Genomic DNA, 16,530 nt, shown 5'->3' with positions numbered 1-16,530 from the left:
GATGCCTCTTTGATTTAGGACTCTAATATCTTGGGGGGTTATAAATAAACATGCAAAGTAGGATGTAAGGTTAGAAACATATTTTCATATCAAGCCAAACCTCACAAGAAATACAAGAACTCTCCATTATAATATAAGGGTATAATAACAGAATATTGAAAACCAGACATTGTTTCCTCTTTCCTCCCTCATAGTCCAATTTTGATTCTCTTTAGTATATCCTGGTGTGTGTGTTTTTATACGTTCTTGCTTTCCTGTACTAGGCTCATATTTTACTAACAGTTGCCACATATTTTCTTCAAAATGTCATCTCTGTATAATTTTCTTTCATATTTTTCCAGATTTAAACACTGAGAGCAATGGTTGAGAAGAGAAAGACAATATTAGATTTTTTTTATAAAAAATCCTTTGCAAGTTTTAGTTTAATGAGAGGAAAGGAGAAGTTCAGGACATTAAAAACCTTACCAAGTTAATAAAGGAAGAGGGAAATGTAAGTTGGGTAGTCTGCAATTACTATAAATTACAAAAACAGAGAGTACAGAAGCGTAATAAGAAAATAAAACATGCATTTTCAAATCTCAGTAAGGAAGGCAAACAATGCAAGCAGGATCATTAATTGGTAATTGGATAAATAATAGACAGGGAAAGACATCCAGCCTACATAGTCAATATAGTTTTATCAAGCGAAGTGGTTGAAGTATGTGGCTTACATCACTCTGTAGTTCATAGGTCTTCTTGGCATGGATGACATCATTTTGGTCTGGGAGGCATGTCCACTGGTGCAAATAATTACGGTAATCGATATCACTGACCAACTTCTGGCAATTCTTTGCCCCCAAGACTGACAGCATATCCACAGGAGTGCTATACTTGGTCTTCAATTTCTCAAAAACTTTCTTGTATTCCCTCTCACTCTGCATCTTGGCCACATTTATAGAATGCAACATTTTGGGATCGTCTTCTATACTACGAGCTCCAATATGATGGCCGAGTTGCTTGCGATAGCCGTCTTTGTACTTGTACTAAAATTTTAAAAAAAGAAAGGTTGAGAAAAAGTCAACCTCAGGAATAATTTGTAGACCCAGCTTTGTTGGGTATCAGATTTAGAAGGGTATCTTAACATTTTCACCATGGTTGCATAGTAAGTTTCTACAGATTTATGTATGATTTACATGACTGTAACTTTGTTGCTTGTATCCTTATGATTTATATTGATATTGATTGTTTCCTGATTGCTTATTTGTACCTTATGACTATCATTAAGTGTTGTATCTTATGATTCTTGACAAAGGTATCTTTTCAGGCCTTTTTATGTACACTGAGAGCATATGCACCAAAGACAAATTCCTTATGTGTCCAATCACATTTGGCCAATAAAGAATTCTATTCTATTCTATTGTGAAAAAATGATCTGGACATAGCTCAATTGTTTTTAGTGCAAACAGTTCCCTCCTCCCCGAAAACAAGGTTCATATACCCCTGCCTTGAAATTAAATATAAATATGTTTGGTTAAGACCCCGGGGCACATTAATAAAGTCTGTGTTTCTGCGACATAATGGAAAATACAGTTCAAGGACCCACATGAGAGAAATACAGGTTTCTTACTTAGTGGGCAGGACTAATATGCCTGATTTAATTTTTATCCAGTTTGCAGATGTCTGTATATAATATGGACTGTTGAGCTTACATATATGTATGTGGAAATTGATAAACCCTGACATCAAAAAGAGTCATAGCCTAAGGTATGATAACAGAGAGAATTTACAAGATAACTTACATCACTAGCAATGTCTCTCGATGCTTTAGCTGCTTTCACTGATATGGCTTCAGTAGTGAGATCATAACCCTTCTTCAACATTTCTTCCCATCCAAGTTTGTACAGTTTCTAGCATGAAAAAGTAGCATAGATTAAAAAGAAGGAAAGCAATTTGAATAAATTAAACATTCACAATCCACTCCTACAATTGAAACACATCCCATATATGTTCCAGGTTTCCTCATGGAATCTTGTTACTGGAATCCCTAAGAAACCTGCCTAATAATACCTTAGCTTTCCTCAAATATTGTCTGTTGTTTGAGAAACATACTTCAAATTTGAACAAAGTAATTTGACTTCCTTTAGATTTGTCTAGTCCAGCATTCTGTTATCACAGTAGTTGTGAAAGCCTTGCTAATGTTTAATAACATGAGCATAATTATAATTCTTAGTTTTTTTTCTCTTTCATATGTGTGTGCCTCACAAGAAATCTTTCGATTTCCTTCAAATTTCATTTCAAACAAATGCCACAAATTGAAATCAACTTCCTAGTAATTAAAAGGGAGAGAGATTACTGAAGAGATTTCTGAGGAATAAGAGTAGTTTATGACAATGTCATGAAGGAATCAATGCATGACATATGGCAAATGCGTTAAATATTCAGAACTGTTAAAATCAGCTAGGAAGTATAAATTTGGCTCTAGAAAATTTCAGATTTATCTAGTTGTAGGTCGATCAGTTTAGATTTATAATAGTGAGGTTATACATTCAGCATTTTATATATTCTTCATGCTCCATAATGGACTAGGCCCAGCTGGTACAGAATCAGAGGACTTTATAGACATGATATTCTTATTATTTCTTGAAAGAAAATTGAATGAAACAAAAGTTGAATTTCCACGAATAGTCTCAGAGTTTCAAGAAACAGCAATGCCAAAAATGAACAAAGAAAGGAATCATTTCATTCAGGAGAATATTATCAACATGATGAAGACTAGTTACTTAAACACAAGTTTTAATATTTTCTTACCTGGCTGTAATTAAACCTATTTGCTTTAGCCAGCATAATGTCTGGTGTATCTGGCATGACATGAATCGTTGTCTTATCTTTCTCCCATGCATTTATGTATGCACGCTATTAGAGAAGAAAACAATAAAGATCAATAAATGCATCCATAGGCAATAATGTTGGCATGTGGACATCTGTATTAATATGCATATGCTGAGTTTGATTTTAATATAAAATTGAAAGTGTGTGCAGATACTCTGCAAAGGAAATATATGTATATGTCCTAGATGACATATATTTAATAATGTGCTTGGGATGACCTTCTGGCCATAAGTTAGCTTTTTTTCTATACAACACCTTACGAATTTCATCTGCATAAACCCTTTTAGGGACACACAAGACCCCTTTAAGTAACAAGTGAGAATGACAACATTAATTCCAAAATATTGCATACTGCTAACAGTAGCACTAAAGATGCCAGTAAGCAGAGAAATCAGCTAACAAATAATTATGTCCTATAAAATAAAAATCTACTAGGAATTGTTCAGTGGTTTTTACAAAATCTCTACCACTCATAACATATATTTACAATCTGCTGAGGCTCTTTTGCTTAAGTAATGCCAACCAGAGGAGTAAGGTGGGGTGTGGCATATGCCATCATTTGCACTCAGAATGGAAACAGTCACCTTATTCATAACATCAGCATTGTGCTTGGCAAGTTCCATATCCATTGAATCAGTCAGCTTCTTAAATGGGAAAACACTTGGGTGCTGGCGATATTTGATGTCACTAGCAATCTCAGTGGCTTTCTTGGACTTCTCAATATCCAATGACCCAGCAGGGCTCCAACCAAGACCTTTATACCACTCATTATAATCTTGCTTATATTCATGCTGTAGGCAGAGAATAAAACATATCTGTAGTTGCACAGCTCTTAACTATAATAATATAACACCTCCCTATGGGCATATCAAAAAGAAGCAATCTATGATTAAATGAGGACTCAATGAATTACAATTTCAGTCACTCTTGAGTAAGAGATAATCCTCTTGTCTTTTGTTTGCTTTATTATTTAATTAATAAGCATTTCAAAATTGTAAAAAAAAAGCTTGGTTTATTATTTAATTAAAAAACAAGTATGTTCTTTCTAAAGTACTGAACAGCAGTGTCTCATAAGATTTTTTAAGAATACTCCAGTAATAATTTTAACTCTATAAATTAGCAGATTTTAATTTTTTTTTCTCAATTGTATCATGCCATTGAGAAAGCATTTAATACATTTGTACATGGTATAGATGTTCCCAAAAGTACATTTATTTAAGCTGCAACTTCAACTTTCCAAGAAATTATAGTTGTATTATATCTATGAAACCAGAAAACACATCTAGTCCAGATAATTATTCCACTGAGTGGTATAAGCCATGTACTGAATAATTTGTCTCAATATCATCGCAGATTATCCTGATCAGTACACACTTGAGGACCTTATGGCAGCACAATTAATGTTGCTAGTTTTGGGGCACGATCTGTTTAACATGTACATATTTTAATATTGCATTTTATATTTTAAACTTTATGTCAGACAGTATGCCTTATTTCAACTGGTATGCTTCTGACACAGATAAACAAACATTGCCAATCTATACAATAATGCCTTTTTAAAAACTTTCCCTCCCTTCTCTGTAAGTTATATAACTATGATTTTGAATAACTCTGTGAGTTATATAACTATGATTTTGAAGGGTCCATAGGCTGGTGACTACCTGCTGATTGTGCAGTTCTACTGTTAAATTTACTTGTTCTATTTTGATGCAAAACTACTGCCTTGGACCCATAGACCCTGGTATATAGAATGCAGTTGGAATTCAATCATTCATCTTGCACAATATCATTTTATACACAGTTGACAAAGTATATTATTAGATTACTAACATTCAAAAAAAACACCTAAAATCTGCAGCAGTAGTCTCACTGGATTTTTAACTATTAACTAATTTATGTAAAGAATCTATAGAGTAGTGTCAAACAGGGTTGGGTTTGACCTTGGGGGGCCAGGGAGGCTGTGCCCAGGGTGAGCATGGCCAGCTTGATGTCATTCGTGTTGAGGGCATCTGTGGTGGCCCAAGCACTCTCCCAGCAAAAACAGACTCACGAACTCTGTTTTTCAGCCGCAATGGCTTCCTGCTGCCCTCTGTTAGTGAAAATGGGGCTTGGGGGACTGTGTGCACCCCCCAAGTTCCATTTTCACTGGCAGAGGCACTGCAAGCCAGTCCTTTGCTGTTTCCAGGGCAGCCCCATGGGCCAGATCTAAGCACCCCGCAAGGCGGATTTGGCCTGCGGGCCTTGAGTTTGACATCCCCGCTCTGGAGAAAGCTGTAATGCTGGGGAAAGTGTAAGGAAAGGAAGGAAGAGGATGACCAGCAACATGGTAGATGGGCCTAGCGGCAATGCTGCAACATTGGAAAACTTGAAAGAACAGGTTAGGAGTAGATTGTCATGGAGAAAATCTGTGTTTACTAGTGGTCAAAAATGACTTGATGGCACATACTCAATTAATCAAATGGGAAAGTTTGTAAAAAGTGTTGGCTAATTATAGATTTTCTCCTTTTTTATGGGATCACATAGTGTGGATTATGTAGTCACAAATTGTGGATCAATACATGGTACACTGTTCTTTTTTGCTAAGGATATTACAGATGAAATGATCTCTTCATCTAGCAAGACATCTTGCCGAACTTAACAAGAATGTCCTTTGTCTCACTTTGTTTTCCATTTAATATTGGTACAGTACTGCTATTAAAAATGGAACACATTTTTCAGTGGGTGGAGTTGAACCCAAACTGTTATAATGTGTTGATGATAGCTTACATCTTCTCTATACAGTAATTATGCATTTTAATACTAAAATGTATTTGGTAATTTAGCAAGTTATTCATTTAGTAATATGAATATAGTATGTGGGGAAGAAGTATAATTCTGATCCTTATTAGCTCAAGAAATTTCTAACCTATGACAATTCTAGCTGAATATTGCAAATAATCTGTTTATTTATAAATATTAAATCCATTTATTATAAAATATTGTTTGCTAAAGCATTTTTATTAATTTTTCACATTTTTGAACTGCCCATTTCCCCCAAAGGTAAACAAACATATAAAAAGGATCTTTCAACAAATAGTAAAAAAAAAAGAGAGAGAGAGAGATTGCAAGATCTTACATCACTTTGAATCCGATTCATGTTTCTGGCCAGTTCTACATTTATGGCATCCGGCAGAAGGATATATTTATGGATGAGCCTTTTGTAATTGATATTGGTAATATTGCCTTGTGCTTCTTTGGCAGCCAAAATGCTGATGGTATCAGCAGGCGTGTTGTATCTCGTTTTGCTGCTTTCATAGGCTTTCTTGTACTCGCGATCTGACTGCATCTTGGCCACTTGCATGAAATGAACAAGCTTGGGGTCATCTTGGAGGCTGCGGAAGCCAACAAGCTTACCCTTGTCCTGTTCATAACCTAATTTATATTTGTACTGCAGAGAAAACAGAAAGTGAAATGTAAGCTCGAGATAGTCAATACTGAATTGTAACTTTATCATACATTAATAAAATGAAGTGAATATAGGCAGGGGTGAAATGCTACCAGTTTGGACCGGTTCACCTGAACCAGTAGTAAAGATGTCAGCTCTTCACCCAAACTGGTGGTAAAAAGTGCCACTGGTTCAGGCGAAACGTTTTTTCTGATGATCAGTTGTGTTGCACGATTTATATCTAAATTGCATGGCACAGCGGATTCTCCTCCCCTTGCTGTTCGCTTACCTTTGCAGGCGGGCTAAGTAGCAGGCTCCGCCCACCCACCCAGACATCATTTTGACACTCTGCACATGCACAGAAGGTCCTGCACATGCGCAGAGGTGGTACATGTGAAGCACGATCACATTGCTACTGAACTGGTAGCAAAGGTAAATGGATTTCACCCTTGAATGTAGGTACAGATTGAAAGATCATTAAATATGGTAAAATTGGTTCCAAAGGTGCCTTTTTGTTCACAGGGGCCTTCTGTAATATTTCTTCAGCAGGAGAAAAAAAGCCAACAACATCGACTGTAAACTTACATCACTGGCAATCTCCCGAGAAGCTTTAGCAGCTTTAATAGGGATTGCATCACTTCTGAGATCATAGCCTTTCTGCTTAGCTTCTTCCATAGAATGTTTATATATTTTCTATGTGGAAAAAGAAAGGAAACTATTTTTAAAAATATACTCAATACAGAGACAGAAAATTAATGCTTTATAGGGTATGATTATTTCTGAGTATCCTGGAAAAATTAGGGAGATCCAGAAAAAAAAGTAGATTTGATTTAATAGAATTTGTTTTCATAGATTTAATAGAATTAACACACAAGCACATTTAAATTAATGTTCAGTTCAGCAGTTAAAATCTCACCGGCTCAAGGTTAAGCCATCTTTCCGAGGTGGATAAAATGAGGACCCAGATTGTTGGGGGCAATATGCTGACTCTGTAAACTGCTTAGAGAGGGCTGTAAAAGCACTGTGAAACAGTATATAAGTCTAAGTGCTGTTGCTAATGTAGGGCAGGGGTGTCAAACTGGAGGCCTGCAGGCCAGATGCATCATATGCAGGCCACACCTACCTCAGCTCTGTGAATGGTAAAAACATCCCGAAATGTCACGTGATGGCAATGTGACACGGTGAGTTTGACACCCGTGATGTAGTGATTTTGCCAGTTAAAAGTTATGATTCATTGTTCTAAGGGCCATCCTGAATCTTTCAAAAGGCACAAGACGTAGACCTTAAAGTCAGTTCTGTTAATTTATATGTTGATCAATGCCAGATTGCAAACCTACACTAGGGCCCATTTTACAAACAAGACCCACCATCTGCAATCAGTGCCATGTCCCAGATACATATGATGCTGTTGACTTGGTTAATTAAGATACGTAGCTATTCTTAGCATCCAAAAGAGCAATGGCAGCTTTACAGCAATTCTACTGGAACTCTACAGAGAGGCAGTTTTACATTGAAACTCTGCTTAAAGGATCCTGAGATTTTTCTCTTCTTCCTGTACTTGAAATGCTAAGATTTCTGACCACAATTCCCCCTCCATTTCCCAGGTATTCCAGTGGGGCAGGAATGCCATTTCCTTCAACAATCACACCACCAATAGGTGGTCTGGAAGGTCTTTTTTTTGGCTCCCTTTGTGCAAAGACAGCTAAGCAGGAGAGTAAATCAGAATAGGATGCAAAACTATTGCCAAAGATCCCCAGGGCACTATGGTGTCTGGGTAGAAAAATATCTATTTTAATTACACATATCCAGCAAAGCAACATTTCAGTAAATGAATGCTAGCTTTGAAAAGCTTTCACAAGCGTTTTTAATACAGTGCCAAGATGATTCTCAAGTTTCTATTCAAATTCTGGTGAATAATGATTTCAATTTTTCTTCTTCTTTAAGTTGTATTTTCCCCTCTTTCTTTATTGACTTGGTGTGTTGGTATTCTTGATTTTGTGTTCATAATTTGAGAATAATTATTTAGAAAGGTTAGGTGTGGAATAGTTACACAAACAAATAATTCTGCTACTTAGAGTTTTCAATGAATAATACTGCAGGATTTGATTCAAAGGCTAGCTGTTCTGCTAAGTAATGTGTCTACTTTATCTTGTTTGACAAATAATGTAATGTAGTTTTGCTGATTCACTAATACTAGCACTTAGCAAAATATCCCTTTTGAGGTTAATCAACCTGCAAACTTACATCACTGATGTTATACGCATTGACTTTTGCCAAAAGAATCTCAGGAATATCTGACGTGATATGAATCTTTGTCTTTTCTGCTTCCCAGTCCTTTTTGTAAAGGTGCTAAAATAGAATGAAGGGAACATGTATCATTGAAAAATAACTTTGAAATAAACCTAAACACAGTTAAAAGAAACCACACCATAATAAAACCAATACCATAATGAAATTTAATTTTATATTAATTCTTTGATGATTGAAAAATATAAGTAAGCAAGTAGATAAATAAATACTCCTTGGCTTACATCATCCATTATTTTTGCATTACTTGTCGCCAGAACCATTGGCATAGAATCCATTAGAATAGAATATTTCAATTTGTCTGGATGTTGTCTGTATTTCTTTTCACTGACAATGTCCATGGCTTTCCTATTCTTTTCAGCTTCTAGAGATCCTAGCGGTATCCATCCAATCCCTTTCATGAATTCATCATAGTCTGCTTTGTACTGATTCTGGAAAACAAAATTAAAGGAAAGTTTATATAAAATGCTTGGAAAAACAACTTTCTATATTTTAAAAAACTGATTGATCTTTTTAGCATAGTTTAGTGTGCATCCTGGATTATAAATAACATTAAAAATGACCAAAAAGCAAGCATTTTTCGATACACAAATGAAAAATAAACATATCAATGTCATAGCATTGTTTCCTTGTTGTAAAACTACACACATGGCACATTAAGCATGTCTGTATATTATTTTATCCCGTGATTTTGCATGCTATCTCCATTACAGTTTTATAATTAGTTATTAGTTTGATACACCAAATTTATTGTTGGAATTCAAAGTAGCATACAAAGTAGCAGGACTTCCTCTTTGAATTTTTCTCCATAGCAATATTGTGAGAGAGAACTGGCATACACCACCTGAATTTGGAACAGTCACATAAATTTGCCCAATGAGCTAGAGGTAGAGACCATGGCTTAGCCTATGCTAAACTATGACTACCACTCTAACATTTGATATAAACAGCTGCTCCATAAGATGGCCTATACATCAAATTAATAAATTAATAATGTTTTCTATAGTGCCAATCTACTTCCCAGTAAACCTTCTTCTCTAAATTTGCAGAGGGAAGAAGAGCTTTGGCTATTTCCATCATGTAAATGGAAGTTTGATAGCAGCACATTGCATATTTTCTATGTCCTGATTCTTAGGGGAAAAGCTAAGTGCCATTTGCAGTGAAAAAACAATTCTGATATATCTTCCTCATGTTCTCTCCCAATTGCAAAGTAAGACAGAGTTTAAAGACTTCAATTCTCTAACTTTGTCATTCAAACAGTTATTTAAAAAAATCCTTACGTTACTCTGGATCTGCATCATATTTTTGGCCAATTCAAGGTTCATAGAATCAGGCAAAGCGCTGTAAGTGTGGATAATATTCCGGTAGTTGATATCAGTGGCCACTTCCTGTGCCTTCTTGGCTGCCACAACACTGAACATGTTGACAGGAGTGTGGAACCGAGTCTTTGATTTTTCATAGTCCTTTTTGTATTCACGCTCTGATTGCATCTTGGCAACTTCCATATAGTGCACAAGCTTAGGGTCATCTTTTACGTTACGGAAGCCGATCTGCTTTCCTTTCAATTGTTCAAAGGCCAATTTGTATTTGTACTATAAGCCATACAGAATAACAAAACAACACACAGACATACACACATATACATATATGAAAGGATATTTAGTTACTTTATTCATTGACAGTGACTGATAAAGAATTTGATATATGTTACTATATAGAGTATATAAAATGTTAATATATGTAACATTTCCCATCACCCAAAACTTCTGATTTTTCAATTACAATTCAGCAGGAATTGCTTGGGCTTTTCTAAGTATTTCTGGATCTGTAAAAATACCAGAATGTTACAGGCACAGAAATATTTGCTTTTTTTTCAACCAGCCAAACCAAAAGCAAACACCCAATCAGAATTTGCTCTTCTTGGTAATAGATGAACACAGATAGCCAAACAGTGCTTACCTGCATTCCACCTGGCCCAGTTTTGCATAACAAACCATTGCCCCATGTAAATAGAGTAAAAGACAACAGTTTTATAAGCTTATAATGGTGATTAATGATCACACAACTTATACAGCGACTCCTTTATCCACTCTCAACATCCAGCCACCACACCTGGATGACTGCACACCTGGTGGACACCCAAATTAAATATAAGCAGATCTCCATTGCCATCTGGAAATCACCTAAGTCACCATACGTTTGGTGTAATATAGCACTCATTAACACTTATTAATAGAATTAAATGCCATTCAGCCCTTTCAAATGAATAATATTGATTAAGCTACAATCTAACTCATGGGTTAAATTGTAGCCTAATATTTGGGGGAGGGGTGGAGTAAATGCTGTTTTTATTCACTAGCAAGACAGAAGTTTGTACCAATTATCTTTCAATATTTCCCTCTGGTAAATTCCCTAGAGATCATAAAAGGCTTGTTGACAAGGACAGAGTTAATGAAGCAATCAACCAAGAACTGTACTGGGATATAATTGTTTACTGGCAAGTATAGAAAGACACTTCCCTGGTCTAGAGGGGGGGAGGAGTGAAGGAGAGAGAGAGATGGAGAGAGGGAGGGAGAGAGAGGGAGGGAGGGAGAGGGAGGGAGGGAGGGAGGGGAGAGAGACACATGATAGATGATAAATAAAATATACTAAATATATTCCCTCAGGAGCATGTTTGAGAAAGTAACAAGGTATCCACAAAACCTATGAAGCCCTTAAAAAAATTAGGAAACAAATTCCATAGATTTGCCAGAACAAATTCATGCTTCAGGCAACATAAATAATTCAGACCAATATGGTTGTATACATCAGGGGTGAAATTCAGCAGGTTCTGACAGGCTCTGGAAAACCGGTAGAGGAAATTTTGAGTAGTTCAGAAAACCAGCAAATACCACCTCTGGCTGGCCCCAGAGTGAAAATTTTGCAATAGCCTTCCTCCAGGAGTGAGAAGGCAATGGGGATTTTGCAGTATCCTTACCCTGCCACGCCCACCATGCCACACCCATAGAACCAGTAGTAAAAAAAATGAATTTCACTACTGGTATACATGTAGAGAATCAGGGAGCAAATGAAATGGTCAGACTAAGAAACAAAATACATTTTCCAATAATAAGGCAATGTAAAAATTAAACTTACATCACTTGCAATATCCCTGGAAGCTTTAGCTGCTTTTATGGACAGAGCATCTGCTCGTAGATCATACCCTTTCTTCTTCTCCTCTTCCCAGCCAGACCTATATATTTTCTGTTCCATAAAGAGGAAGAAAACACAGGCAAATGTTTAGAATGTTTTTTTCCAAGGAAAAAATAGAATGATGGATAGATACTTTCAGAATTAAGCCAAAAATATGACCCATATTAATGTACTGATATCTAAGTCCAGTCCTATACTTAGCTTACATCACTCATGGTGATTTGGTTGGCTCTGGACAGGAGTATTTCTGGTGTATCAGGCATTACATGGATGTCAGTCTTGTCTTTGTTCCATTTTTCTGTATACAGCCTCTGCAGTTAAAATAAAAAGTTTAAACAAATCACATTGTTGCATGTGGCCAGTTTATTTCCTTGCACGTTCTGTGCCACTAAGACACACCCCCTCACAAGGCAAAATAAAACTAAATCTCTAACAATAAAATGTTTTATCATTGCTTTTCCTTTCTAAACTAGAAATATGCAATATTTTCTTTTTTAAAAAAACAATTAAATATTAATTAAATGCTTAATTTCTTGATTTCACATAGGGGCTTTACCAACTCAAAATAACAGAATATAAATATTAGATTTTTTTAAAAAAATAACTCACCTCTAACCTTTTGTTGAATTTCTAAGTAAATGTAATATGGACAGTACCGGTATTGCTCCAGCAGATTGTGTCTGTCATATTACCACTTACTATAACAAATAATCATGTCCTTTTCTCCTATATGGTTATTTTAATATATCTATTTTAGTAATTTGCCTACTGTATCTTAGAGGATCCAGTTTTGTACAATTAATATGACAAGAATTAAGATTTTTCCCCCCTTTCAATTGACCTTTTATCCAATTTATTCATTGCCAAGCTGCTAGAGGCAGGTCTGAGCTCAAAAGAAAACCCAGGAAATGAGAACAAGTAATATTAGAAAGAAGCCATATCCAAAACAATTTTGGCTACTACAGTAAATCAAGATACAGCCCTATTTATAGAGAAATTTCTCAGTGTAATTAATGGATTAGGCAGGCTCGTCTTTCAAGAAGCTTGGCTTGTTTTCCATCTTGGTTTTTTTACAATGGTTCTTAAAAAGTATATACCGATTCTTGTTTTGTGCACATAGTCCATTTATCCCTGATTTGGATCAAAACTCCTTTTAATCCAGTTTACCCTCATCCAGAACTTTCAAGAAAATTAAAACACAAAACTCAAAGGCCATAATCATTCTCCATGCAGGTAATGTCTAATTTAATTTGATATTTAGTCATCTTGAACAATTACAAGAGATAGAGCTCATTACCACACCTTATGAGAGCAAGCTGATGAATATGTGCTGTGTGAAGAATTAGTTTCTTTTATTATTAGCTAATTATTCATTCAATAAGCCATGACTAAAACCAATGAGCCATTGAAGCAATAGAACTTCCAATAAATTTAGTAAGAATGAAGCACATCTTTACTGGGTCATTTGGCTATTGTCTCTGAACCCTAAATCTGTCCCTGAAAAATATGGTGTTCCTAGGAGATTTTGTTTTTCCTTACCTTATCCATGGTATGGGCATTTTGTTTAGCCAACACCTGTTCCATGGCATCCATGTCAATGGTATACTTCAGTTTGTCTGGGTGCTGACGATATTTCTTTTCGCTGAGAATCTGAGTGGCATTCTTTGCATTTTCCGCCCCCAGAGATTGAATTGGCACCCAGCCTAATCCCTTCAGCCAGCTATTAAAGTCAGTTTTGTAAAGATTCTGGGGGTGGAAGAGCAGGAAGAAGAAATAACTTGGTATGAATCAAATTGTCTTATTTTAGTGTTCATAACATACCAAAATAATTGTACTTGTAGCATGGACTTCATTCCATCAAAATGCACACCAAAATGGTAGCTTTTAACCAAAACCACAGAGAAAATCTTCTCTCCAGTTCAAGGAGACCATTGCAAATGGATATATTCATTATTCTGAAAACGAAGTCTATTGCCACTGTTTATGACTTCTGAAACTTATTTCTAATATTTATTCATGAACCTATTAAAACATGTATAAATATTGAAATATCCATCAGTGGCAGCCTTTTCATCATTTTTAAATTGATCTTTTGCTAGTTTTTCCAAATGTAGGATTTCTTCCCCTCTGTAGATGAAAAGATCGAAGGATGATATACTGAGATGCCAATGAAACAACTGGCGAAAGTTCTTTCCCCTTTTACTGGTAGGACATTTTTCATCAGAGTTCCAGTCCAGTGGAAGCTCAATGAATTGGGATCCAACTATCTAAGTCTAAGTCTACATAAGGGAACTGCCAATGAGAATGTGATGTATTTCACATTCTTGCAGTATTAAACGTCTCTATAATTTATTAAAATCTGTTTCTGCCACAGTTAATTTTGGCCATCTGGAAAACTTTAAACTTCCGGTAAATAGACTGGAATCTGTCTGGGAATAAACACATTCTTATGTCAAGTTAATCAACTGTATCTAATTTGAATTAATTATATTTTTAAAAACCTGTTCTCTCCAACCAATTAATTAGCCTCCATAATCTTAGGCACAATAGTGTTAATAATTACGTACATCACTCTGAATCTGCATCCTGTTTCTTGACAATTCCATACTCATGGCATCAGGAAGAAGAGTGTAATTGTGCAGAGGTTGCTTGTAGTTTGTGTCAGTCACAACTTCTTGGGCTTTCTTAGCGGCCACTACACTGAACAGGTCTAGAGGCAAATTATATCTAGTTTTGCTGCTTTCATAGCCTTTCTTGTATTCACGTTCTGATTGTAGTTTTGCCACTTTCATATAATGGACCAATTTAGGATCATCTTGCAGGCTAAGGAAGCCAATTTGCTTTCCTTTTTCTTTCTCATAGGATTCCTTGTATTTGTACTGAGAAAAATCAAAACAAAGAGGTTTAACCCATTGCAAAATGAATAGCATCAAGTTAACTTAAACTACCCTGTGATAGAGAGTATCTCAATGCTGTGTATTTATTCCTAACCTTGCTTTGATTATTTTCTGGCTATCACCTTTTTCCTATTCTTCTTCTTGTTGGTATTGTTTAAAATGTCACAATTGCATTCAGTTATTATACTCCAAACTAGAAAACTACATTCTCCCTTGGTTGTGTTTTTTTTTTATGTGCTTCCCCAAGACCTTTTCTTCCAAACCCTGCTGTTTAACTTTTTTGAAAGCCCCTTAAAAGATTTTATTAGGATTAACTTACATCACTGGCAATGTTACGTGAAGTTTTTGCAGCCACAATAGGAATAGCATCTGCTTTCAGGTCACAGCCTTCAGCAAGCCGCCTCTTCCAATCTGCTTTGTAGAAATTCTTAAAGAGAAGAAATTACTTTTCTTAAAGCCTCTGGTTTAAGTTCTAGCAGTGAAGATCCATGAATATTCTTATATTAACATGAAAGGTTGTTTTTTTATTTGAGAGTTACAATAAGAATTAAGATAATTTACATCCATTCTAATGAACAAAACCCACCCTAGTCTTTTTCCTACAAGTGGCTTTAAAAAAATGAAATGGAAAATCCAAGAATAAAATGAATCACTAATTTTGGTTTTCTAAAGATGAAGGTCAATTTATGTGTTCATTTAGGCAACAAAGAAATTGCCAAGTACTTACATCACTTATATTGTAGGCATTGACTTTTGCTTGAATAAATGCAGGTACATCTGGATCCAAATGATACTTGTGCTTCACTTTCTCACCTTCTATTTTATAGTTTATCTGAAAGAAAGAAAGAAAACAATTTATGCAGCAGGTGCAAGTTTTAATTTAAAATTATGTTGCCCAAACTAGTATCTTTCAGGTATATTTAGACCGTAACTCCCAAAATTCATAAAGGATTAAAAAGCCTCCTTTAGAATGGAAACTTGTACCCAGAGCACATCCAATTTAGGTCTGTATTGCTGCGGATTTGCAAAACGCTTGAAAGTTTCATGGAAGAGCCTCTGCAGGAATTTCTTAGATAAAACACAAAACTTTGAACAGCCCAAGACTGCTTATAAATATTTTAGAATTCCACAGCACTTTTAAGACAATAACTTAAAAGAAGGAAATGATGTCCTTTGGGTTGAACTTACATCACTCAGCTGTTTGGTATTCTGTTGAGCCAAAACCATCGGTATAGCATCCATCAAACTTGTAAACTTGAGTTTGTCTGGGTGCTGGCGATATTTAGATTCAGATATTGCCTCGCCAGCTTTTCTAACTTTTTCCATATCCAGGGAGCCCAAGGGACTCCACCCCACACCTCTTAACCAGTTGTTGTAGTCATCTTTGTAAGCAATCTGAGGAAAACCAAAAAGGAGACTCAAAACTCTGGAAGCATGGTTAAAGCCTTTCAAAGGGTTAAGAGGTACATACAGTAGTTCCCAAGATAAGCATTGGCACCCCAACTGGATTCATTTACATTGGCTAAGTCAGTGGTTCCCAATGTGGGGCCATGCCCCATAGGGGGGCAATTTGATTTTTAATGGGGGGGCAATTTGAACCTTATTTAAACTAAGTTAATGGCCTTTTAGGTTTCCTCCATGTAAGTAGAATTCAGTTTTGAGTAAAGTAAGAATTATTGGGGGCGGGAATCAGGATTTTAGAGATGCTTAGGTGGGGCATGGCCAAAAAAAGGTTGGGAACCACTGGTCTAACTTAAACGTTTCAATGTCCTTATTGTAACATAAGATCTACATAGGTAGGCAAAGTGAGAGACAAAATCCTGCACTTTCTGGCTATCTGAT

General features: G+C 35.8%; 1 protein-coding gene across 1 annotated transcript in view; it reads right to left on the bottom strand.

Moving 5' to 3' along the window:
• NEB (nebulin) overlaps positions 1–16,530 on the bottom strand; it is a 227,111-nt gene that overhangs the window by 147,017 nt on the left and 63,564 nt on the right. The window contains 16 exon segments of the mRNA XM_032222196.1: positions 711–1,022; positions 1,779–1,886; positions 2,788–2,892; positions 3,453–3,659; positions 5,984–6,295; positions 6,878–6,985; positions 8,537–8,641; positions 8,824–9,030; positions 9,880–10,191; positions 11,735–11,842; positions 11,998–12,102; positions 13,331–13,537; positions 14,359–14,670; positions 15,008–15,115; positions 15,416–15,520; positions 15,877–16,083. Coding sequence (XP_032078087.1) covers positions 711–1,022; positions 1,779–1,886; positions 2,788–2,892; positions 3,453–3,659; positions 5,984–6,295; positions 6,878–6,985; positions 8,537–8,641; positions 8,824–9,030; positions 9,880–10,191; positions 11,735–11,842; positions 11,998–12,102; positions 13,331–13,537; positions 14,359–14,670; positions 15,008–15,115; positions 15,416–15,520; positions 15,877–16,083 — 2,928 coding nt within the window.

Source organism: Thamnophis elegans, chromosome 1 (assembly GCF_009769535.1).
Source record: "Thamnophis elegans isolate rThaEle1 chromosome 1, rThaEle1.pri, whole genome shotgun sequence".
In the NCBI taxonomy this organism is placed as follows: Eukaryota; Metazoa; Chordata; class Lepidosauria; order Squamata; family Colubridae; genus Thamnophis; species Thamnophis elegans.
Note: the sequence above shows the minus strand (reverse complement) of the source record. Positions and strands in the feature narration are given on the sequence as shown.